We start from the raw sequence: 25,409 nt of genomic DNA, 5'->3' as shown, positions 1-25,409 counted from the left end.
ACACTAACTGTATTTTCCAATGCTGTTACAGCTATGTTTCCGTAAAAAACAAAAACAACTGAAAAACAATTTTAACCATTATGGTTGCTAGAACACCTCATAGGATAGATAAAACAATCACAACAGTTTTAAATTTTGAACTTACCAATACGGTGCATTCACTGCAGATGTTTACAAGGCTTCCAGGCTCTGACATGGTAGTGTTTTCTTCATCGCTACCCATCCAACCCCAGTCTCTTTGCCTTATCTCACCTTCCCTGCTACACCGTTCAGAGGCATTGCGACACTCTAAGCATGTTCATTCAGAACTTCAGAGGCATTGTGCCAATCTAAGCATGTTCATTCGGAACTTGAGCGTGAGAGCGGACAAATCGGACAGGTGTCTAGATACCGTTATAGGATTGTAGATCATGACCGTGTTCGTTAGGCACCAAATGGAAGAAAAGGGAGAGAGACTACTGGACTACCGGTCGAATAAGAAACACCCATTTCTGTTTTCTGTTTCAAAAAATTTTGCTACGGTGAGCCCTACTGACTATGGACCAGAGTAAGCCTGAATTGATCAAATCCACCATTGATGAAAACCTGCTGTAAAATCCATAAGGAGTTATCCTGTTTTGAGAATCTGTTCCATAAATATAACTGCCTGCCAGCAGCAATGAACAGGGTTCAGAGGATGACAAAGGACACAAGATCAATTGAATAACAAAGCACTCTATCATGTAGGAAGCATCTTCCTTTAAGTGCAATCAAAATATGGAGTGAAAGTGACATATGGTTTTATGAGGAGAATGTGGTTTTGAGCATTAGTGGTACATATGAAAAGAATGAGTTAATAATAATTCAGTGTGGTTCATTTTAGGGATGTCAATAATAGTTTCACGTTGATAGGCCACTGTGGAATAGATTTGCAGTAAAAAAAAGTTACATCCAAATTTTTATTTGTCAATAACTCTGCCATCTTTTGAAAATACAATCTACACTGAATGTTTTAATCAGAAGGTTTGCATGAGCGGGAGTTCAATTTACCACCTGGTGATATCACCAGTCGGTAAATTGGTTAATAGACCAATAACAAAGAGTTCCAAACCTCCCTGCCAAAAACAGCTAGTTTTGAGTTTTCCAATCCCCACTTACACCACTCCCAGAAAATCCTTCTTGCTTGAGAAATAGTTATTTGCTAAAAAGCTATTGTTGTCCATTTCAATGGAAATCTATTACAGTAAGGTATTTAATTGTTAACAAGAAATTATTTGATATTGATATAAAAACAGCTAAATTTGGCCTTTAACAATATCAATGTCAAACTTAACAAGTTACAAATTGACAGGCCATTGTGAAATGGATTTACAAAGGATTTAAATGGACAAGTAAATCAGATTTCTAGATTTAATAATTACTCAGCCCTGTTAACCAATCCCTTATGTATGTTATTTTTATCACGAGTATACGTTTTTCAAAGGTTTTCCAAAATGTCCAAGATGAAGGAAAATCTATCCTGGCTGGCCTTATGGGTCCTTGAGGTAAATTTGTTCAGCATGAGGAAAGACACCTACATACAAAGTTTAAAGTCTGTAGGTCAAACTGGGCGGCGGATATGAGGGTTTAAGTGAGACTGCGTATAACAGCGCCACCTATAGGTCAATCAGTACCATTCTTTTAGACCAGGTTACTCATGGCCTCTAGTTCTGTGTGCCAAATTCGAACAAAAGTTATCAATCTAAGCTTGAGTTATTTTTACCATGTCAAGGAAAACATTATAATCTAAGAATAACAATAGGTTTTACAGCAAAGCTGTGAACCCCTAAATATCCGTTTGAAACAAATGTTACAGATCATAGTGAACCCTGGGACAGACTACAGGGCCAGTTGAAGAGGTCAGGCTATTCATTTCACCATGACAAGATGTTGTACTTGAAAATGTCACTGTTGTAACACCACTGAAGCATAGATATCGGTTCACTCCTCGTCCCGTTTGAACATCATTGTGACATGCGAAAGTCTGGACATTTGTGCGTTGAGGTCCTTCCAAACGGGTCTGGAGACCGTCCCAACGTTTTAAGCTTTGCATCATTTCCATCATGTTAAAACATTACTAACAAAATCTCCAAAATGTCTTTCTTTGAAAAATCCAGCCAGTATGCAGAGTGCCCCAAAAAAAACATTTTGAATGGAAAACCACCATCCTACAGTTTATTCTCAACCCACATTGATGCATTTATACACACCAATCAAAATGTCCTCTCAGAGTACAGCATCATCCTATCGTCATCTAAAATTCCCTTTCTTGTATCCTTATTCATATCCTTCCGTTTCCTTCACTTGTTTGTTCTGTTGTCCGCACTGATGGTTTCGGCGGGGCTCAACCGAGGGCTAAGAGACGAAGAGGTTGCCGCCGTCGTTGTGGCCATAGAGGTCTGCCAGTTTCTTGAAGCGTGGCCCCCAGTCGCTAAGGTAGTCGTAGTTCTGCTCTGAGTCCATGCTCAGCGAATCCAGCGAGCTGAGGGACTCTGCGGCTGAGCCGCTGCCCTCGAAGGCGTACGTCTGCAGTGAGTCGTAGGGCGGTGCTGACGGGTCCACGTCGGCCTCCTTCAGCCGGTCCCAGATGAACTCGCGGAAGATGCCATTGTCCGGCGGTGGCCGGGAAGACGAGAAGAGGGTGGGCACTTCTGGGGTGACGTCACGGCGGTTCTTGCTGCCGCTCTCGCGGACTACGTTGAGGTTGCGCAGAGCGACCATGTCAAAGGCCTCGGTGTCCTCCTCGCCGCCGCCCTCGTCGTCGTAGCGCACAATGTTCTCGCGCACGTCACGCTCCTCGTCCAGGATCAAGGGCTCCTTCTTCCTCCGTCGCTGCATGGTGATGATCAACAGGACCAGCACTGTGGAGACAGAGAGAGACAGGTATGACCATATTAGAGACACATATTTCCATCAGATTATACAGATCCACAAAGAATTTGAAAACAAACCCAATTTTGATGAACTCCCATATCTACTGGGTGAAATACCAGTGTGCCATCACAGCAGCAAGATTTGTGACCTGTTGCCACAAGAAAGGACAACCAATGAAGAAAAAACACCATTGATACAAATCATATTTATGTTTATTTATTTTCCCTTGAACTATTTTCACATCGTTACAACACTTTATATAGACATAATATGACATTTGAAATGTCTTTATTCTTTAGGAACTTCTTTGAGTGTAATGTTTACTGTTAATTTTTATTGTTTAATTCACTTGAGTTTATTATCTACTTCACTTACTTTGGCAATGTTAACATATGTTTCCCCTGCCAATAAAGTGTTAGTCATCACAGTCCCGAGTTAAGGTTATTTCAGGTAAATTTCAGGTTGATTTCAGGTTATTTCAGGTTGATTTCAGGTTTACTTCTGATTTAGCTTGACATATCCAAAATGATCTCCATGTACCTTCAATGGACTCCCAAATGGCTTCACGAGATTCGAGCAAGATTTAGATTTTGTGAAATATGCTATTAGCCCGCACGTGTTGTTGGAACGTGCGCACACAGAGATAAACAACCAGAAAAACCTGTTTACATATCAGGGTTTAACAGTGTGTGTGTGTCCCAAATGGTACCCTAATTCCTATATAATGTAGTGCCCTACTTTTGACCAGAGCCCTATGAGCCCTGGTCAAAAGTAGTGCACTATATAGGGAATAGGGTGTCATTTGTGTGAGTCTGTGAGTGTCCCCATGCAGTTGGCTGCTCCCACAAGCTGCTTACGCTGGGCAGGCCAGCGCTAAATCTTTGAAATGAGCACAGCATATGCCTATCTGAGTAATAATACAGGAGTATATGCCAGTCATAAAGCAGACGTCCCTAAAAAAGCAAACGGTCCAAGTGCGGTCCCCAAAGCATGTCAACATAGCATAGCATGTCAACGTAGCATAGCATGTCAACATAGCAAAGCATGTCAACGTAGCAAAGCATGTCAACATAGCATGTCAACGTAGCAAAGCATGTCAACGTAGCAAAGCATGTCAACATAGCATGTCAATGTAGCAAAACATGTCAACGTAGCATAGCATGTCAACGTAGCATAGCATGTCAACGTAGGACCTCTCTCTTTCTCAATTTTCGATGGTACCTTACGACAAGATAGAAAAGTTTTATCGTAAAATTTAAAAAAAAAAGTCTTAAACAATATAAACCAATTTACTCGTAAAATGCCAAAAGCAAAGTTGAAGGGACATACTCTAGGTTATACCAAAATCAAACAACACACCAACTTAAAGGGAAAGTGTTTTTGAGGAAGTTTTGTCTTGCAGTGCAGGTTTGATTCAGCTGTTTCCATTCATAAAATCTGACGACGCTAATATATTAACTCCAGTCTGAAGAAAATAATGGATTATTGTGGACTTCAGACACAACTCAAGGTAAGGGTAAAGTGACCCAAATATAGATTTTGCATGAACTATCCCTTTAAAGACTAATATACTATTGCCGCACAGCACACTCCAATGTTGAGCACTTAACGACGTGAGCTGTGCACACATATCCACAGCTGCTTGCATATAAAGCTTATGCCATACATCTCCCCTCATCGAACACATGCACACACAAACATGAACACACACACACACACACACACACACACACACACACACACACACACACACACACACACACACACACACACACACACACACACACACACACACACACACCTCTGTGTCACACACACCTCTGTGTCACACACACGCACGCTCCCCGAGACACAGTCACAGTCCACCCATCGGGGGTTAGAGAAACTGCCTGCCAGGACACCTCATCTCCCCGTCAGAGTCAGATCTATACTCCCAGAGCTGAAAATAACACCCGTCGCTGCTGAGTGAGCAAGCGAGGAAGGGGAGGCAAACGTCTAATGATCCATCCTTTAACGCTGCCATCGCCAGGCTAAAATATGGAAGCTGCCCAACCCATACCTCATCCCAAGGCATTGTACCACCTCCCTGGGCTAAACAAGCAGAGGGTGGAGGGTGGGGTGTTGGTCACATCACTCTACGTCTTCGCAAGGCAACAGTGGAGGAGGAGGACTGGTCGAGGGAGATGATGAGGAGGAGGAGAGGAGAGGGAGATGAGGAGGAGGAGAGGAGAGGGAGATGAGGAGGAGAGGAGACAGAGATGAGGATGAGGAGAGGGAGATGAGGAGGAGAGGAGACAGAGATGAGGATGAGGAGAGGGAGATGAGGAGGAGGAGAGGGAGATGAGGAGGAGGAGAGGAGAGGGAGATGAGGAGGAGGGGGAGAGGAGAGGGAGATGAGGAGGAGAGGAGACGGAGATGAGGAGGATGAGGGGGACATGGAGATGAGGAGGGGGAGAGGAGAGGGAGATGAGGAGGGGGAGAGGAGAGGGAGATGAGGAGGAGGGGGAGAGGGAGATGAGGAGGGGGAGAGGAGAGGGAGATGAGGAGGGGGAGAGGAGAGGGAGATGAGGAGGAGGAGGAGGAGAGGGAGATGAGGAGGAGGGGGAGAGGATAGGGAGATGAGGAGGAGAGGAGACGGAGATGAGGAGGAGGAGGGGGACATGGAGATGAGGAGAGGGAGATGAGGAGGAGGAGGGGGAAAGGGAGATGAGGAGGAGGGGGAGAGGAGAGGGAGATGAGGAGGAGGGGGACATGGAGATGAGGAGGAGGAGAGGAGAGGGAGATGAGGAGGAGAGGGAGATGAGGAGGGAGAGAGGAGAGTGAGATGAGGAGGAGAGGAGAGGGAGATGAGGAGGGGGAGAGGGAGATGAGGAGGGGGAGAGGAGAGGGAGATGAGGAGGAGGAGGGGGAGAGGAGAGGGAGATGAGGAGGAGAGGGAGATGAGGAGGAGGAGTAGGGGGAGAGGGAGATATGGAGGAGGGGGAGAGGAGAGGGAGATGAGGAGGAGAGGAGAGGGATATGAGTAGGAGGAGGAGGGGGAGAGGGAGATGAGGAGGAGGAGGAGAGGGAGATGAGGGGGAGAGGAGAGGGGAGGAGGGGGAGAGGAGAGGAGAGGGAGATGAGGAGGAGGAGGAGGAGAGGGAGATGAGGAGGAGGAGGGGGAGAGGAGAGGGAGATGAGGAGGATGGAATAAAGGGTTCTAAGAATAATGAAGGGTTATAGATTGCACGCTTCGTCATTCACGCTTTGTGGCATTGACTTAGTACACGACTGTGTGTACATAAAATAAACATGTATTTTGTACCAGATACTCCACTTTTATACATAGAAAATTAGACGTGCCACAAAAGGACATGTGCAGTGATACAAATTGCACGTGGCCTCACTTAAGGCACAGCAACACGGCAGTTCAGCCAAAGAAGAATGGGCAAAATGTGCGGTAAATCAATTGAACATTATGCCCAATTTTCCGTAATTGAATTGAGAAAACAATCCATCTTGCAAAATCAATGAGACAACAAGCGGAATAATTAACACCGGGCCCATTCTCATCGACCTCTGTCTCTGTCTCTGTCTCTGTCTCTGTCTCTGTCTCTGTCTCTGTCTCTGTCTCTGTCTCTGTCTCTGTCTCTGTCTCTGTCTCTGTCTCTGTCTCTGTCTCTGTCTCTGTCTCTGTCTCTGTCTCTGTCTCTGTCTCTGTCTCTCTCTGTCTCTCTCTCTCTCTCTCTCTCTCTCTCTCTCTCTCTCTCTCTCTCTCTCTCTCTCTCTCTCTCTCTCTCTCTCTCTCTCTCTCTCTCTCTCATATATATATAGAGTTGAAGTCAGAAGTTTACATACATCTTCGCAGTAAAAATTGCCTGTCTTAGGTCAGTTAGGGGGTCAAACATTTCAGGGTGCCTTCCACAAGCTTCCCCACAATAAGTTGGGTGAATTTTGGCCCATTCCCCCTGACAGAGCTGGTGTAACCGCGTCAGGTTTGTAGGCCTCCTTGCTCGCACATGCTTTTTCAGGTCTGCCCATAAATGTTCTATTGGATTGAGGTCAGGGCTTTGTGATGGCCACTCCAATACTTGACTTTGTTGTCCTTAAGCCATTTTGCCACAACTTTGGAAGTATGCTTGGGGTCCATTTGGAAGACCCATTTGCGACCAAGCTTTAATTTCCTGACTGATGTCTTGAGATGTTGCTTCAATATATCCACATCATTTTCCTGCCTCATGATGCCATCTATTTTGTGAAGTGCACCAGTCCCTCCTGCAGCAAAGCACCCCCACAACATGATGCTGCCACCCCCGTGCTTCACGTTTGGGATAGTTTGGGATAGTGTTCTTTGGCTTGCAAGCCTCCCCCTTTTTCCTCCAAACATAACGATGGTCATTATGGCCAAACAGTTCTATTTTTGTTTCATCAGACCAGAGGACATTTTTACAAAAAGTACGATCTTTGTCACCACGTGCAGTTGCAAACCGTAGTCTGGCTTTTTTATGGCGGTTTTGGAGCAGTGGCTTCTTCCTTGCTGAGCACCTTTTCAGGTTATGTCGATATATAACTTGTTTGACTGTGGATATAGATACTTTTGTACCTGTTTCCTTCAGCATCTTCACAAGGTCCTTTGCTGTTGTTCTGGGATTGATTTGCATTTCGCACAAAAGTACGTTCATCTCTAGGAGACAGAAGGCGTCTCCTTCCTGAGCGGTATGACGGCTGCGTGGTCCCATGGTGTTTATACTTGCGTACTATTGTTAGTACAGATGAACGTAGCACCTTCAGGCGTTTGGAAATTGCTCCCAAGGATGAATCAGACTTGTGGAGGTCTACAATTATTTTTCTGAGGTCTTGGCTGATTTCTTTAGATTTTCTCATGATGTCAAGCAAAGAGGCACTGAGTTTGAAGGTAGGCCTTGAAATACATCCAATGGTACACCTCCAATTGACTCAAATTATGTCAATTAGCCTATCAAAAGCTTCTAAAGCCATCAACATCATTTTCTGGAATTTTCCAAGCTGTTTAAAGGCACAGTCAACTTAGTGTATGTAAACTTCTGACCCACTGGAATTGTGATACAGTGAATTATAAGTGAAATAATCTGTCTGTAAACAATTGTTAGAAAAATGACTTGTGTAATGCACAAAGTAGATGTCCTAACCGACTTGCCAAGACTATAGTTTGTTAACAACAAATTTGTGGAGTGGTTGAAAAACTAGTTTTAATGACTCCAACCTAAGTGTATCTAAACTTCCGACTTCAACTGTATATCTCTCTCTCTCTCCCAGACTTGGTCCTTTTATGGACAAATAGAGTGTTTGACATATTATGTCAAGAGAGCAGTGACGACCTGTCATTCAGGGCAGGTGGGTCACCGCAAAATCTACAGGGAGAGCTAGAAAGTTGAAATCCCCTTGGGTGTTGCCATAGATTTACATTAGAAGTGCCCATCCAAGAAGGCTCAAGTTCATTGGCCACAGATAAAATGATGTCAAATCTACCGGAACTTTGATTGGACAGATCATACCTCCAACAGTTACACCCATGCTTATACTTTCAATATCTTAGCTAGCAAGCAGTTATCACCATAAATCATGTAGACGATCTTTTTTTTTGCAAAACCTTTTCAGGATTACAGATAAATTACAGATAAAACGTATCGGTGCTCATCGGCTATTGGACCAATTTTTTACACAAGAAGTTGGAAACCGCAAATTCAACAATGAGTGGTTTGGAAGGAATCAGTGGCTAACTGCAAGCCTTGCAAAGCAATCACTATTTTGCTTCCTCTGCCTGCTATTTGGTGGAGAGGGTGTGTGGTTCAAGTCTGGGTTTAAGGGTCTCTTTTCCAAGCTTAAAGGGATAAACATTCACACGCCATACACCATATGCCAGAAAAGGTTGAATACATTGGCCATGCTGTCAATCCAGCATGACTTCTGCCGCATTCACAACAACTGGAATCTCGGAACTGAGAAATCTCAGACTTCAGTGAGTTCAAGACAACTAGGAACTCTGAAAAAAAACGAGCTCCGACTGGGAAAATACATTTTGAACAGTCATCCATCTCGGAATTCCAATTCGGGAACTCGGGCCTCTTTCTAGAGCTCTGACCTGAAGATCACTGACATCATGATTCAACCTTGTTTTTTTCCCCAGAGTTCCCAGTTGTCTTAAAAGCCCCATAAATCTAGAGAATTTGCCCACAAGAAGAACCTGTGGCGCCACCTTCCTGTTTAAGTGAGCACAGCACAATGATGAGTCCAAAAATGTATTGTCTGCTGCTGTATACATTATGTAGTATGCCAATGAGATATGTATACTGTAGCTAAGAAAATAATACTAAGTGTATGTTGTGCAGTAAGCTGTTAGTAGCTCATGTGCCTCACTTTAATAATTTGGTACCTTTTCCCCCCTCATAATTTCGTCTACTGTTCTGACTTGGTGGTGCACATGTAGCCTATTGCCTGTTTTAGAGAAAATGTCATCATGGAATATTGTAAAAGCTTTCATTGTCTGATTATATTCACCTTTGTTTATCCTACGGTTCTGACTTAGTGTACAGAGAGAATACTGTAAAAAAGGCCCATGTTCTGAATTCTGTTGCTGTAAAAATAGTTATATTAGTTTGCTCATTAATGTCTTAATCATAATTACGGATTGCCTCTTATCTGTTCATCGTTCCCTTATGGCATAGTTCAAATCAAATCAATTGTCAGTAGAAACCACATTTGTCGAAGAAAGTCAGCCACATCAGCAATGTTTTTTTAAAGGCGGTAAATGAGGCTGAATGAACTGTTTGGCTGCCAGACAAGGCTCCGCTGATAGCCAGGTGTAGAAGTAGTAAGGATTCACTCCATGGTGCTGAAGGGTAAGCTCTGCTGTCGGGACAGCTTTATATAGGCCCTAACAGTTTGTGGGCAACATTTGTCACCGTTATAGTGCAATTCATGTATTGTTTAGTGTTGTGTTGTGTAGTGGATTTGCTGGCGTGCATCTAAAAAATAATAATATTGTATTCGCCCCACCAAGATTTACATGCTAAAATCAACACTGCAAGAGAGCGACGATGTACTTCAGCTGAATGGGGGCCAACACTCACCGATCACCACGATGACAGTCTTTGTCAGCCAGAATGAAGGGAACAGATTGAGACACAGTCACTGTCATATATTATCTGTTACAGGCCACTGGTTTTTGGGAACTGGGTGTCTGACTGAGGCACCAAATATTGATACAGTTCTTGCTTCACTTTTAAAAAGACAATGGAAAACATCAGCCATTGACATTTCATTGGGCAATTCATTCAATAATAGATTACTTAATAATGGTCATCAATATGTTGGTTGCCTAAAAATGTCAGATGTGAATCTGCTGAGGTGTAATGGTAACTTTAATCTTTAAACCTTAAAAGTGACACTTTACTTTAAAGGGGCAATGTGCAGTTCGAACAGTAACAAATCCGACACCCGACCACTGATTTTGGTAAACAGCTGAGGGATGGGGCTGGAGAAATATAGCCACTCTTTAACTCATGGACAGAGCTATAAATACCGCTACAGACCATTTATGATATGAAGATGATAGTTGTTAGAGGTAGGGCTGTAACCGGGGTTTTAGTGAGGTCCTGCTGAGATAAGCTTCAATGTTAATGCGATAGAAGTCTCTGCCGGCAGCGAGCCACCTGACTGACTGACACATCTATAAGGGACTATTTACCAGTTGTCTCTGAGAGTGGGTTTTTGTTTGTTTGGGGCAGGTATTCCCCCAGGGGTACGCGCAATGCCGTCGGGGGTACGCCAAATAAAAATGTGATTCACAGTTTAAATTTAAAAAACAAAAAAAATACATTTTTTTCCTTCATATTTTCAAACAGTCCATAAATATTTTCCAACGGGGCTATACATTTGGGTGAGTTTTTTTTCTCATCTGAGTAGCCTCGTTTCACTGTCAAAAATAAAGTTCAACCATCTAGTGTTCAGCAAAATAACAACACAATGTCAAATATAGGTAGCCTAGTCAAATAATTAATATCCAATCACATTAACCGTTACTCTCTCCCAGGAATTCCACTAACGGTCCGTATGTAGCCAAACATTGCTGCTGCTCATGCTGGTAACTGTACTGATGGCGCAAAAGCCATGACAGGGAGACCTAGTGGAGTGGTAACGCACGTGCAAGCAGTTGCTTCCGATGCCACTTGGGTACACTGCAGCATCCACTGAGAGGCTCTTGCTGCCAAGGGAATGCCTGACAGCTTGAAAGACGTTTTGGACACCACAGTGTTAAAGTAAGGCTGGCCTATATGGGCGATGTTTTTTCCCGCTTGAATCATCTTAATCTAGGATTACAGGGACACTCCACAACTATATTCAATTGGCAGGAAAAAATTGAGGCTATGATTAAGAAGTTGGAGCTCTTCTCTGTCTGCAATAAACAGGACAACACACAGATCTTTCCATCATTGTATGATTTTTTGTGTGCAAATGAACTCAAGCTTACAGACAATGTCAAATGTGATATAGCGAAGCACCTGAGTGAGCTGGGTGCGTAAATACGCAGGTACTTTCCCGAAACGGATGACACAAACAACTGGATTCGATATCCCTTTCATGCCCTGCCTCCAGTCCACTTACCGATATCTGAACAAGAGAGCCTCATCGAAATTGCAAAAATGTGGCGGATCCTGGCTGGCTGGCTCTGGCGGATCCTGGCTGGCTGGCTCTGGCGGATCCTGGCTGGCTGGCTCTGGCGGATCCTGGCTGGCTGGCTCTGGCGGATCCTGGCTGGCTGGCTCTGGCGGATCCTGGCTGGCTGGCTCTGGCGGATCCTGGCTGGACGGCTCTGGCTGGTCCTGGCTGGACGGCTCTGGCTGGTCGGCTCTGGCTGGTCCTGGCTGGACGGCTCTGGCTGCACCTGTCTGGCGGACGGCTCTGGCTGCTCCTGTCTGGCGGACGGCTCGGGACAGACGGGCAGCTCTGACGGCTCGGGACAGACGGACAGCTCTGACGGCTCGGGACAGACGGACAGCTCTGACGGCTCGGGACAGACGGACAGCTCTGACGGCTCGGGACAGACGGACAGCTCTGACGGCTCGGGACAGACGGACAGCTCTGACGGCTCGGGACAGACGGACAGCTCTGACGGCTCGGGACAGACGGACAGCTCTGACGGTGCTGTGCAGGCAGGCAGCTCAGACAGCGCTGGGCAGGCAAACAGTTCAGACAGCGCTGGGCAGGCAGGCAGCTCAGACACTGGCTGCGCTGGAGAGGAGGAAGGCTCTGACAGCGCTGGACAGGTGGGAGCAACTGGAGAGAGAAGACGGAGAGACAGCCTGGTGCGGGGGGCTGCCACCGGAGGACTGGTACGTGGAGGTGGCACCGGAAAAACCGGACCGTGAAGGAGGACACGCGCTCTTGAGCACCGAGCCTGCCCAACCTTACCAGGTTGAATGGTCCCCGTAGCCCTGCCAGTGCGGCGAGGTGGAAAAACCCGCACTGGGCTATGCTGGCGAACCGGGGACACCATTTGTAAGGCTGGTGCCATGTACGCCGGCCCGAGGAGACGCACTGGAGGCCAGATGCGTTGGGCCGGCTTTATGACACCCGGCTCGATGCCCAACCTAGCCCGGCCAGTGCGGCAAGGTGGAATAGCCCGCACTGGACTAAGCACGCGTACTGGGGACACTGTGCGCTTTACCGCATAACACGGTGTCTGACCAGTACGACGCCCTCTCACTCCACGGTAAGCACGGGGAGTTGGCTCAGGTATCCTACCCGGCTTTGCCACACTCCGCGTGTGCCCCCCCCCCCCCCAAGAAATTTTTGGGTCTGACTCTCGGGCTCCCAACCGCGTCGCCGCGCTGCCTCCTCATACCAGCGCCTCTCTGCCTTCGCTGCCTCCAACTCCGCCTTGGGACGGCGATATTCCCCTGGCTGAGCCCAGGGTCCTTTGCCGTCCAGGATCTCCTCCCAAGTCCACGAGTCCTGTGTCCTCGGTCTCTGCTGCTGCTGCTGTCTGTTCCCACTCTGCTTGATCCTTAAGGGGTGGGTGTTTCTGTAACGGCTGTCTAATTCCTCCTCCTCGGATGAGGAGAAGGAGTAAGGGTCGGACCAAAACGCAGAGTTGTTAGTGCTCATATTGATTTAATCAAAACGAAACTGAACACTTACAAATACAAAAAAACAACAAACGTGACAAAACCGAAAACAGTCCCGTGTGGCACGAACACTGACACGAGATACAAACACCCACAAACACACACGTGAACCCCGGCTGCCTTAGTATGATTCTCAATCAGGGACAACGATTGACAGCTGCCTCTGATTGAGAATCATACCAGGCCCAACACAAAATCCCAACATAGAAAATCACACATAGACAAACCCACCCAACTCACGCCCTGACCAACTAAATAAATACAAGACAAAAGAAAACAGGTCAGGAACGTGACACAGAGTTATGACAAAACTCACAATCATTCTTATGTTTAATAAATGTATCGTATGTGTGTGGTAGACTTACAATGATGGCAAAAAACAACATTTGAGAGTGCGCTGACCCTGGTGCTAGAGGGGGTACGCAGCTGGTTGAATGTTTGAAGGCTTACGGGACAATAAAAAGTTTGGGAACCACCTGTTTGGGGGATGTCTGTAGATACGGCAGGAGTTATGGGACAGTTATAAAATGGCCCTCTGTCTGGCATCTCCAAACACTGTCAGCAGCGTCTCTATAGCCTACTTGAGCTGACTGTAAGGCAGGTCCTTACCAGACATCACCGGCAACAACATCGCCTATGGGCACAAACCCACCGTCGCTGGACCAGACAGGACTGGCAAAAAGTGCTCTTCACTGACGAGTCCGGTTTTGTCTCACCAGGGGGGATGGTCGGATTTGCAGTTATCGGCAAAGGAATGAACGTTACACAAATGGCCTGTACTCTGGAGCGGGATCGATCTGTAGGTGGAGGGTCCGTCATAGTCTGAGGTGGTGTGTCACAGCATCATCGGACTGAGCTTGTTGTCATTGCAGGCAATCTCAACGCTGTGCGTTACAGGGAAGACATCCTCCTCCCTCATGTGGTACCCTTCCTGCAGGCTCATCCTGACATGACCCTCCAGCATGACAATGCCACCAGCCATACTGCTCGTTCTGTGTGTGATTTCCTGCAAGACAGGAATGTCAGTGTTCTGCCACGGCCAGCAAAGAGCCCAGATCTCCATCCCATTGAACACGTCTGGGACCTGTTGGATCAGAGGGTGAGGGCTAGGGCTAGGGCCATTCCCCCCAGAACGGTCCGGGAACTTGCAGGTGCCTTGGTGGAAGAGTGGGGTAACATCTCACAGCAACAATTGGCAAATATGGTGCAGTCCATAAGAGGAGATGCACTGCAGTTCTTAATGCAGCTGGTGGCCACCACAGATACTGACTGTTACTTTTGATTTTGACCCCCCCCCCCCTTTTTTTCAGGGACACATTATTCCATTTCTGTTAGTCACATGTCTGTGGAACTTGTTCAGTTTGTGTCTCAGTTGTTGAATCTTATGTTCATACACATATTTACATGTTTAGTTTGCTGAACATAAACGCAGTTGACAGTGCGAAGAAGTTTCTTTTTTCCCGAGTTTATGTCAGATGACCTTACCTGTCCTCTCTATTTATGGTTTATCTATTTCTGGTTCCAGCGTTACGAGGTAGAGGGAACAACGGTGCAGTATTGTGACCGCACAGATACCTATGGAACAGCTGCTGTCATTGTTTGAGGAGCTCCCGCGAAATTCGTTAAGATGGCCTCGATAGTACAGAAAAGAACAGAAACTCCAAGCTTGCCTCATTACAATTATTCAACCACATAAATGTGCTTTATTTAGTCTGCCCTACTGAACACAGACGAGTTGGGCCAGGTGAAATTAAAATGGCCATGAATCGGGACAAATGTGTTGAATGGAAATAACAAAACAAAAAAATCTGAAATGCCACACTGCTTCAGTGGGGACAGCTTAGCTTGGGGCCTTGTGCTTCTCTCCCATTGTGACTCAGTGGAGACAGCTTAGCATGGGGCCTTGTGCTTCTCTCCCAGTGTGACTCAGTGGGGACAGCTTAGCTTGGGGCCTTGTGCTTCTCTCCCATTGTGACTCAGTGGGGACAGCTTAGCTTGGGGCCTTGTGCTTCTCTCCCATTGTGACTCAGTTGGGACAGCTTAGCTTGGGGCCTTGTGTTTCTCTCCCATTGTGACTCAGTGGGGACAGCTTAGCTTGGGGCCTTGTGCTTCTCTCCCATTGTGACTCAGTGGGGACAGCTTAGCTTGGGGCCTTGTGCTTCTCTCCCATTGTGACTCAGTGGGGACAGCTTAGCTTGGGGCCTTGTGCTTCTCTCCCATTGTGACTCAGTGGGGACAGCTTAGCTTGGGGCCTTGTGCTTCTCTCCCATTGTGACTCAGTGGGGACAGCTTAGCTTGGGGCCTTGTGTTTCTCTCCCGGTGTGACTCAAGCACCATAAGTGACCAACCACAATAAGTTCATCGGTAGTTAAATCGGTAGTTAAATCCCATCGGTAGTTCACTACTTTTGAAAAGAGCCCTATGGAGGTTGGTCAAAAGTAGTGCACTACAAAGGGAATAGGGTGCCATGTGAGATGCAGACCCACTGCATCAGACAGGCTGGAAGCACTTTGGTTGTCTGAAGAACAAGTGGGAGAGGTCTTCAGAAATACAAGGATGCTGCCACACAATGTATTCTCCACGACAACAGGAGAGAACATTGAGGCCAAATCATGTAAAAACATCATATAACCATGCCTCATATATCTTTGGAAATTCAGGATGATCGTTAGAGATAGAAACTCATAAAGCATCTCTGAGTAGGAGAGCTGATCTTGGATCAGACCCCCCCCCCCCCATCCTTAAAATCTGATTCATTATGATCTAAAAGGCAAAACTGATCCTAGATGTTATGTTGAGTCATTCTGTCTAACAGAGATGGTGTTAAGCAAAGAGATCATTGGGGGAAGTAATAACACAACTGCAGCTTTGAGAGGGACCTCTAGTTCACTCTATCCCCAAAATAATAATCACAAAGCAATCTGTTGATAGACACCTTAGGTGAAAGGGCCGAGAGAGAGAGAGAGAGAGAGAGAGAGAGAGAGAGAGAGAGAGAGAGAGAGAGAGAGAGAGAGAGAGAGAGAGAGAGAGAGAGGGGGTTGAAAAGAACAAAAGAGTATGGGGGAAAAGCCTGAATGTAGAAATTGTCTGAGGTTGAACTTGTTTGAAAACCATGTGAAGAATGAAGTACAAACTACACTGTCTTCCTACATCCCATATCTGCAAGATGCACGAGGAGCTTGGTTGGACCATGGCACCTCCCAACATAGAGTGTGACTGACAAACACATGGGAGAATTTCAGTGGAGAAAATAACCCTTATGCATGGCACAACATCGTTCAACACAACAACCTCTTCATAAGGCAGCCTGAGATGGAAATAGACTGGCTCTAACCAGAAAAGAAAGAGGAGTGGGAGGCCCCGGTGCACAACTAAGCAAGAGGACAAGTACATTAGAGTGTCTAGTTTGAGAAACAGACGCCTCACAAATCCTCAACTGGCAGCTTCATTAAATAATACCCGCAAAACACGTCTCAACGTCAACAGTGAAGAGGCGACTCCGGGATGCTGGCCTTCTAGGCAGCTCCAGATACTCAAGTAGACTAAAGAAGGCCAGTTTTATTGCTTCTTTAATCAACACAACAGTTTTCAGCTGTGCTAACATAATTGCAAAAGGGTTTTCTAATGACCAATTAGCCATTTAAAATGATAAACTTGGATTAGCTAACACAACGTGCCATTGGAACACAGGAGTGATGGTTGCTGATAATGGGCCTCTGTACACCTATGTAGATATTCCATAAAATAAATCTACCATTTTTACCTACAATAGTCATTTACAACATTAACAATGTCTACACTGTATTTCTGATCAAGTTGATGTTATTTTAATGGACAACAAAATTAGCTTTTCTTTCAAAAACAAGGACATTCCTAAGTGACCTCAAACTTTTGAATGGTAGTGTATATTTTAGTTTTTGTTTGTGACAACCAGCAATTATCTAAACAACACAATCCCGCTCCCTCTCGCATGCCAAGCGAGCGATCTACCATTTGAGCTAATTCCCCAGTTCTACAGTGAAGTTCTTAAGGCCTGATGTTCTATAGTAAAGTTCTTAAGGCCTGATGTTCTAGAGTGAAGTTCTTAAGGCCTGATGTTATATAGTAAAGGTCTTAAGGCCTGATGTTCTATAGTAAAGTTCTTAAGGCCTGATGTTCTATAGTAAAGTTCTTAAGGCCTGATGTTCTATAGTAAAGTTCTTAAGGCCTGATGTTCTATAGTAAAGGTCTTAAGGCCTGATGTTCTATAGTAAAGGTCTTAAGGCCTGCTGTTCTATAGTAAAGTTCTTAAGGCCTGATGTTCTATAGTAAAGGTCTTAAGGCCTGATGTTCTATAGTAAAGTTCTTAAGGCCTGATGTTCTATAGTAAAGGTCTTAAGGCCTGATGTTCTATAGTAAAGTTCTTAAGGCCTGATGTTCTATAGTAAAGGTCTTAAGGCCTGATGTTCTATAGTAAAGTTCTTAAGGCCTGATGTTCTATAGTAAAGGTCTTAAGGCCTGATGTTCTATAGTAAAGGTCTTAAGGCCTGATGTTCTATAGTAAAGTTCTTAAGGCCTGATGTTCTACAGTAAAGTTCTTAAGGCCTGATGTTCTATAGTAAAGTTCTTAAGGCCTGATGTTCTACAGTAAAGTTCTTAAGGCCTGATGTTCTAAAGTGAAGTTCTTAAGGCCTGATGTTCTACAGTAAAGTTCTTAAGGCCTGATGTTCTACAGTAAAGTTCTTAAGGCCTGATGTTCTACAGTAAAGTTCTTAAGGCCTGATGTTCTACAGTAAAGTTCTTAAGGCCTGATGTTCTACAGTGAAGTTCTTAAGGCCTGATGTTCTACAGTAAAGTTCTTAAGGCCTGATGTTCTACAGTGAAGTTGTTTTTATTTATCTAGGCAAGTCAGTTAAGAACAAATTCTTATTTACTATGATGGCCTACCCTAGAAAACACTGGGCCAATTGTGCGACTCTGTCACGACTTCTGCCGAAGTCGTTGCCTCTCCTTGTTCGGGCGGTGTTCGGCGGTCGACGTCACCGGTCTTCTAGCCATCATCGATCCATTTTTCATTTTCCATTGCTTTTGTCTTGTCTTCCCACACACCTGTTTTCAATCCCATCCATTACCTCTTGTGTATTTAACCCTCTGTTTCCCCTCATGTCTTTGTCAGAGATTGTTTTATGTCAACTGTTGTTTATTGGTGTATAGGTGCGCGACGGGTCCTCGTACCCATGTTTATTTTATGTATGTACATTTTCGTGTTTGGAGCATTGTTAAGTGGACATTTATTAAAAGTCTCCATTTACACTCAGTTTAACTCTCCTGCGCCTGACTTCCCTGCCACCTATACACACGGCTCTGACAGAATCCCTGACCATGCTATGAAGTCAGCAGGAGGAGACACTTCGCTCATGGAGCTAGAGGAACGCTTCATGGAACAAGCGGAGGAGATTGACAGTCTGAGCGCTGCCATGGATCGCATTGTCCAGAATATGGATCGCTTGGAGAGACAGGGAGTTTTTCCAGCGCCTCTACCACCACAACCGGTATTTCCGTCGAACGCTTTTCCTCCTCCTGAACATAACAAAATCCATTTATCCCTACCCACGGGATACAATGGAGATACTGTCAGCTGCCAGAGCTTTCTCCTAAAACTGAACTTGTATCTGGCCACGGTCTCTCCAGTACCATCGGACCGTGAGAAGAGTTACGCCCTCATCTCATGCCTCACCGGGAAAGCCCTGGAGTGGGCCAGTGCTGTGCGTAGAGAGGAGGATGCGGCGTTGGACCATTTTGAGGAGTTCATCCGCCATTTCCGGAAGGTATTCGACCACCCATCCGAAGGCAGAGCGGCGGGTGAGCTCCTCTATCATCTGAGGCAGGAGACGAGGAGTGCACAGGAGTTCGCTTTGGAGTTTAGGACCTTGGCTGCCGGCGCTGGATGGAGCGACAGGGCCCTGATCGACCATTACCGTTGTAGTCTACGCGAGGACGTCCGTCGGGAGCTGGCCTGTAGAGACACCACCCTCAACTTCGATCAGCTGGTGGACATGTCCATCAGGCTGGACAACATGCTGGCTACTCGTGGACGTCTAGATCGGGGTCTGGTTGTTCCATCCTCCCGCAGCCTCTCTCCCGAACCTATGGAATTGGGAGGGATGGTGCGCAGGGAGACCGGAGGGGGTTCCCGCTCGAGCACCATCTATGGTCGCAGAGATCACACTGCTGGTCGGTGCCGGGTTGGTTCCTCTGGGAATAGAGAAGGCAGGCAGAGCACTCTGGCATCACCCCAGGTGAGTAGGCACCATTCTCATCCAGAGCCCTCTGTCGCACTAATGTTTGTCTCTGTCACTTTTCCGGATTTTTCCCTGCATTCCCAGTATAAGGCGCTAGTAGATTCAGGCGCAGCTGGGAATTTCATTAATAAAGATTTAGCTCATAGTTTAGGGATCCCTATTGTTTCTGTGGATATGCCTTTCCCTATTCATGCCTTAGATAGTCGACCATTAGGTTCAGGGTTTATCAGGGAGGTCACCGCACCTTTGTGTATGATAACGCAGGAGGGTCACAAGGAGAAGATTAGTCTTTTCCTTATTGATTCTCCTGCGTATTCTGTGGTGCTAGGCCTACCCTGGTTAACTTGTCATAACCCCACTGTTTCTTGGCCACAGAGGGCTCTCACAGGGTGGTCGCGAGAGTGCTCAGGTAGGTGTTTAGGGGTTTCCGTTGGTGCTACTACGGTGGAAAGTCCAGACCAGGTCTCCACCGTGCGCATTCCCCCTGAATATGCCGATTTGGCTCTCGCCTTCTGTAAAAAGAAGGCGACTCAATTACCACCCCATCGACGGGGGGATTGTGCGATAGATCTCCTGGTAGACGCTGCATATCCCAGGAGTCACGTGTATCCCCTGTCGCAAGCGGAGACGGTGGCTATGGATACATATATCTCTGAATCCCTGCGTCAGGGGTTCATTCAGCCATCCATTTCACCAGCCTCTTCAAGTTTCTTTTTTGTGAAGAAGAAGGATGGCGGTTTACGCCCGTGCATTGATTATCGATGTCTCAATAAAATCACGGTGAAATATAGTTACCCGTTACCTCTGATAAATACAGTTATTGAGTCAATGAACAGGGCACGCTTCTTCACAAAATTGGATCTCAGGAGTGCGTACAATCTGGTGCGTATTCGGAAGGGTGATGAGTGGAAGACAGCATTTAGCACCACCTCAGGTCATTATGAGTACCTTGTCATGCCATATGGGTTGATGAATGCTCCATCAGTCTTCCAATCATTTGTAGATGAGATCTTCAGGGACCTGCATGGGCAGGGTGTAGTGGTGTATATCGATGATATTCTGATATACTCCGCTACACGCGCCGAGCATGTGTCCCTGGTGCGCAGGGTGCTTGGTCGCCTGTTGGAGCATGATCTATATGTCAAGGCTGAGAAATGCTTGTTCTTCCAACAATCCATCTCCTTCCTAGGGCATCGGATTTCCACTTCAGGAGTGGAAATGGAGAGCGACCGCATTACAGCCGTGCGTAATTGGCCGACTCCAACCACGGTAAAGGAGGTGCAGCGTTTTTTAGGGTTTGCCAATTACTACCGGAGATTTATCCGGGGTTTTGGTCAGGTGGCTGCTCCCATTACCTCACTGCTAAAGGGGGGCCCGGTGCGCTTGCAGTGGTCGGCTGAGGCGAACAGGGCTTTTGGACACCTGAAGACTCTGTTTACCTCGGTGCCTGTGTTGGCTCATCCGGATCCCTCTTTGCCATTCATAGTGGAGGTGGACGCATCCGAAGCTGGGATAGGAGCAGTGCTCTCTCAGCGTTCGGGTGTGCCACTGAAGCTTCGCCCCTGTGCTTTCTTTTCGAAGAAGCTCAGCTCGGCGGAGCGAAACTATGATGTGGGGGACCGGGAGCTGTTAGCTGTCGTACAAGCCTTGAAGGCGTGGAGGCATTGGCTTGAGGGGGCTAAACACCCTTTTCTCATCTGGACTGACCACCGCAATCTGGAGTACATCCGGCAGGCGAAGAGACTGAATCCTCGCCAGGCAAGGTGGGCCATGTTTTTCACTCGTTTTGTGTTTACCCTTACTTACAGACCAGGCTCCCAGAACGTCAAGGCAGACGCATTGTCTCGGCTGTATGACACAGAGGAGCGGTCCATGGATCCCACTCCCATACTCCCAGCTTCGTGTTTGGTGGCGCCAGTAGTGTGGGAGCTGGACGCGGACATTGAGCGGGCGTCACGTGCAGAGCCCTCTCCTCCTGAGTGTCCAGCTGGTCGTCTGTACGTTCCGTCTGCTGTCCGCGACCGATTGATCTATTGGGCTCACACGTCACCCTCTGGTCATCCTGGGATAGGTCGGATGATGCGCTGTCTTGATGGGAGGTACTGGTGGCCCACTTTAGCCAAGGACGTGAGGATTTATGTTTCCTCCTGCTCGGTGTGCACCCAGTGCAAGGCTCCTAGACACCTGCCCAGAGGTAAGCTTCAACCTTTACCCGTTCCTCAACGGCCGTGGTCGCACCTGTCGGTGGATTTTTTGACTGATCTTCCACCTTCACAGGGTTACACCACGATCCTGGTCGTTGTGGATCGGTTTTCGAAGTCCTGTCGTCTCCTCCCGTTGCCCGGTCTCCCAACGGCCTTACAAACTGCAGAGGCCCTGTTTACACACGTTTTCCGGCACTATGGGGTGCCTGAGGATATAGTGTCTGATCGGGGTCCCCAGTTCACATCAAGGGTCTGGAAGGCGTTCATGGAACGTCTGGGGATCTCGGTTAGTCTTACCTCAGGTTTTCACCCCGAGAGTAATGGGCAGGTGGAGAGAGTTAACCAGGATGTGGGCAGGTTTTTGCAGTCCTATTGCCAGGACCGGCCGGGGGAGTGGGCGAAGTTCGTGCCCTGGGCAGAGATGGCCCAGAACTCGCTACGTCACTCCTCCACTAACCTCACTCCTTTTCAATGTGTATTAGGTTATCAGCCGGTTCTGGCTCCTTGGCATCAGAGCCAGACCGAGGCTCCTGCGGTGGACAATTGGTTTCGGCGCGCTGAGGAAACCTGGGAGGCAGCCCACGTCCACCTTCAGCGCGCCAGAAAATAAGGCGCCAGAAAATTGGCGCAGACCGTCGCCGCAGTGAGGCCCCGGTGTTCGCACCAGGGGACAGGGTCTGGCTCTCGACCCGAAACCTGCCCCTCCGCCTGCTCTGCCGGAAGCTGGGTCCGCGGTTTGTGGGGCCGTTTAAAGTCCTGAGGAGAGTGAACGAGGTATGTTATAGGTTACAACTGCCCACTAATTACCGTATTAACCCCTTGTTCCATGTGTCTCTCCTCAGGCCGGTGGTGGCTGGCCCGCTCCAGGAGGCTGAAGTGCGTGAAGTTCCTCCGCCTCCTCTTGACATCGAGGGGGTCCAGGCGTACTCTGTTCGATCCATTTTGGATTCGAGACGTCGGGCGAGGGGCCTTCAGTACCTCGTGGACTGGGAGGGGTACGGGCCGGAGGAGAGATGCTGGGTTCCGGTGGAGGACGTTTTAGATCCTTCCATGTTAAAAGAATTCCACCGCCTCCATCCGGATCGCCCTGCACCTCGCCCTCCGGGTCGTCCCCGAGGCCGGTGTCGACGCGCTGCTGGAGCCGCGCGTCAGGGGGGGGGGTTACTGTCACGACTTCTGCCGAAGTCGTTGCCTCTCCTTGTTCGGGCGGTGTTCGGCGGTCGACGTCACCGGTCTTCTAGCCATCATCGATCCATTTTTCATTTTCCATTGCTTTTGTCTTGTCTTCCCACACACCTGTTTTCAATCCCATCCATTACCTCTTGTGTATTTAACCCTCTGTTTCCCCTCATGTCTTTGTCAGGGATTGTTTTATGTCAACTGTTGTTTATTGGTGTATAGGTGCGCGACGGGTCCTCGTACCCATGTTTATTTTATGTATGTACATTTTCGTGTTTGGAGCATTGTTAAGTGGACATTTATTAAAAGTCTCCATTTACACTCAGTTTAACTCTCCTGTGCCTGACTTCCCTGCCACCTATACACACGGCTCTGACAGACTCCCAATCACGGCCGGTTGTGATACAACCTGGAATCGAACAAGGGTCTGTAGAGATGTCTCTAGCACTGAGATGCAGTGCCTTAGACCGCTGCGCCACTCGGGAGCCCTAAAACAGTTTTGTCACCGCGCTGTGAGCAGGGTTCAAACCTGACTGAGGAAACCCGATTAGATTTCAAGTCTAACGCCTTAACCACTCCGCCATCGCAGCTTGCTCAGTTGTTAATGGCTGAGGTTCTGCAGGGAAGTTGTTCATGTGAAAGCCTGTTGTTCATGTGAAAACTCATTTGACTCTCTTGTAATGTTAGAAGATATGAGTTAATCTCGCAACTGTGATTGGTGAGACACAGCGTTCTACTCCAACAGTGTACATACTCAGTATTTTCTACTCCAACAGTGTACATACTCAGTATTTTCTAATCCAACAGTGTACATACTCAGTATTTTCTAATCCAACAGTGTACATACTCAGTATTTTCTACTCCAACAGTGTACATACTCAGTATTTTCTACTCCAACAGTGTACATACTCAGTATTTTCTACTCCAACAGTGTACATACTCAGTATTTTCTACTCCAACAGTGTAAACTGTTGATGCAGTAAAACATCAGATATCAGTCAAGGGGCCACATGAAGGAGCTTGCAGGCCTGATGTGGCCCTGATGTGTTTTGGTAAAATGGCTTACCCAGTAGTGTGAGGATGCAGGCCAGGATGGCAATGAGGGCCCCGGTGCTGAGGCCCGCTGAGAGCATGGCGTTCTCACTCCCACATGACTGGGGGATCCCATCAGGGTCACAGTCACACACCCGGATGGAGAGGGTGTTGGTGCTGCTGAGGGCGGGGCTCCCATTGTCCATGATGAGGACGGGGAGGCGGTACACGTTCTGGTGGCGGCGCTGGAAACCCCCTCGCTTGGTCAGCACAGAAGCGGTGTTGTCTCGGGGAGGGGGGAGGGGGGAGGCATATCAATACACTGATAAAATTGTGTTCAGACAGTAATACTTGGTGGATTCCAACAAATCATGACAAACGTTAGCTGATATGGGGTTTACATAATGGAAAATAGACAATCAAGGCAAGGAAACCACAATATGGTTGTGGAGCTGCTCCTGCCTGGTGACTAAGCATTCATTTTGAATTGCTCCCTTATTCGTTTAGGCTGTCCTGCTGCCAACTATGCAAGTTTTGTCGGCCCAATATGACCATGTGTCTGGCCGGTTAGTGCTATCCGGGATCCTTGTGGCGTTTCTACCCTATACCCTAACCTTTACCCCTACTCATTCCGGGTCAGACACTTACCTTTGTTGTCTCTCAGGGTGAAGTTGAAATTCCCAGCAGCGTCAGCGGTCAGAGAGAAGAAGAAGCGGTGTCCACTCTGAGGCTGGTCTCGGTCAACAGCACTGATGGTCTCAATGACCTGTTGGGGACAGATGACCAAAGGTTACATTCAGTTCAGGTCAGTTCAGTTTATTGTCTTGCATTCTAGAGTACGGTGTCTATATTAGAACAGTCTCAGCAGGACTTGTATTTATCGACTGTCGATAGCTGTCCCTTAAGGGTCATAGTGGGAGAAAAAAGTCAGCACCCTCCTTTTTTTTTTTCATCTGTTGCCTCAGATTTTCTATTTGTTCCCTCAATATAAAAATGTATTCCCTCGATATAAAAATGTATTCCCTCGATATAAAAATGTATTCTCTCAATATAAAATGTGTTCCCTCAATATAAAAATGTGTTCCCTCAATATAAAAATGTGTTCCCTCAATATAAAATGTTCCCGGGCCTCCCGAGTGGAGTGCTAATGGCATCACTACAGACCCGGGTTCGATCCCGGGCTGTTTCACAACCGGCCGTGATCAGGTGTCCCATAGGGTGGCGCACAATTGGCCAAGTGTCGTCCAGGTTAGGGGAGGGTTTGACTGGGGAAGCTTTACTTGGCTCATCATGCTCTAGTGACTCCTTGTGGTGGGCCGGACGCCTGCAGGCTGAACTCTGTCGTCAGTTGAACAGTGTTCCTTCCGACAAATTGGTGTAACTGGCTTCTGGGTTAAGCGGGCAGGTGTTAAGAAGCGCAGTTTGGCGGGTCATGTTTCGGAGGACGCATAACTCGACCTGCATCTCTCCCGAGCCCGTTGCAGCGATGAGACAAGATCGAAATCGGGGAGAAAAAAAGGGTAAAATACAAAAAAAGAATAATGTGTTCCCTCAAATGTTTTTATTAATTACCTCTATTCATTAATTTGTTCCTTTGGATCTCTCCTGCAGATTCGTGTGCATGTCTTTATCATGGATTGATCAGAGTTAATTGAATTGTACTTCAATCTGGGCAT

General features: G+C 47.1%; 1 protein-coding gene across 1 annotated transcript in view; it reads right to left on the bottom strand.

Annotated features, from left to right (window-relative positions):
- Positions 1-2,373: 2,373 nt before the first annotated feature.
- LOC120019926 (cadherin-7-like) overlaps positions 2,374-25,409 on the bottom strand; it is a 112,396-nt gene continuing 89,360 nt past the window's right edge. The window contains exons 9-11 of the mRNA XM_038963337.1: positions 24,382-24,499; positions 23,768-24,019; positions 2,374-2,879 (exon numbers count right to left, since the gene is read on the bottom strand). Coding sequence (XP_038819265.1) covers positions 2,374-2,879; positions 23,768-24,019; positions 24,382-24,499 — 876 coding nt within the window. The remainder of the gene's footprint in view (positions 2,880-23,767; positions 24,020-24,381; positions 24,500-25,409) is intronic.

This window comes from Salvelinus namaycush, chromosome 25, assembly GCF_016432855.1.
Source record: "Salvelinus namaycush isolate Seneca chromosome 25, SaNama_1.0, whole genome shotgun sequence".
Lineage (NCBI taxonomy): Eukaryota > Metazoa > Chordata > Actinopteri > Salmoniformes > Salmonidae > Salvelinus > Salvelinus namaycush.
This window is presented reverse-complemented; position numbering and strand designations above follow the sequence as displayed.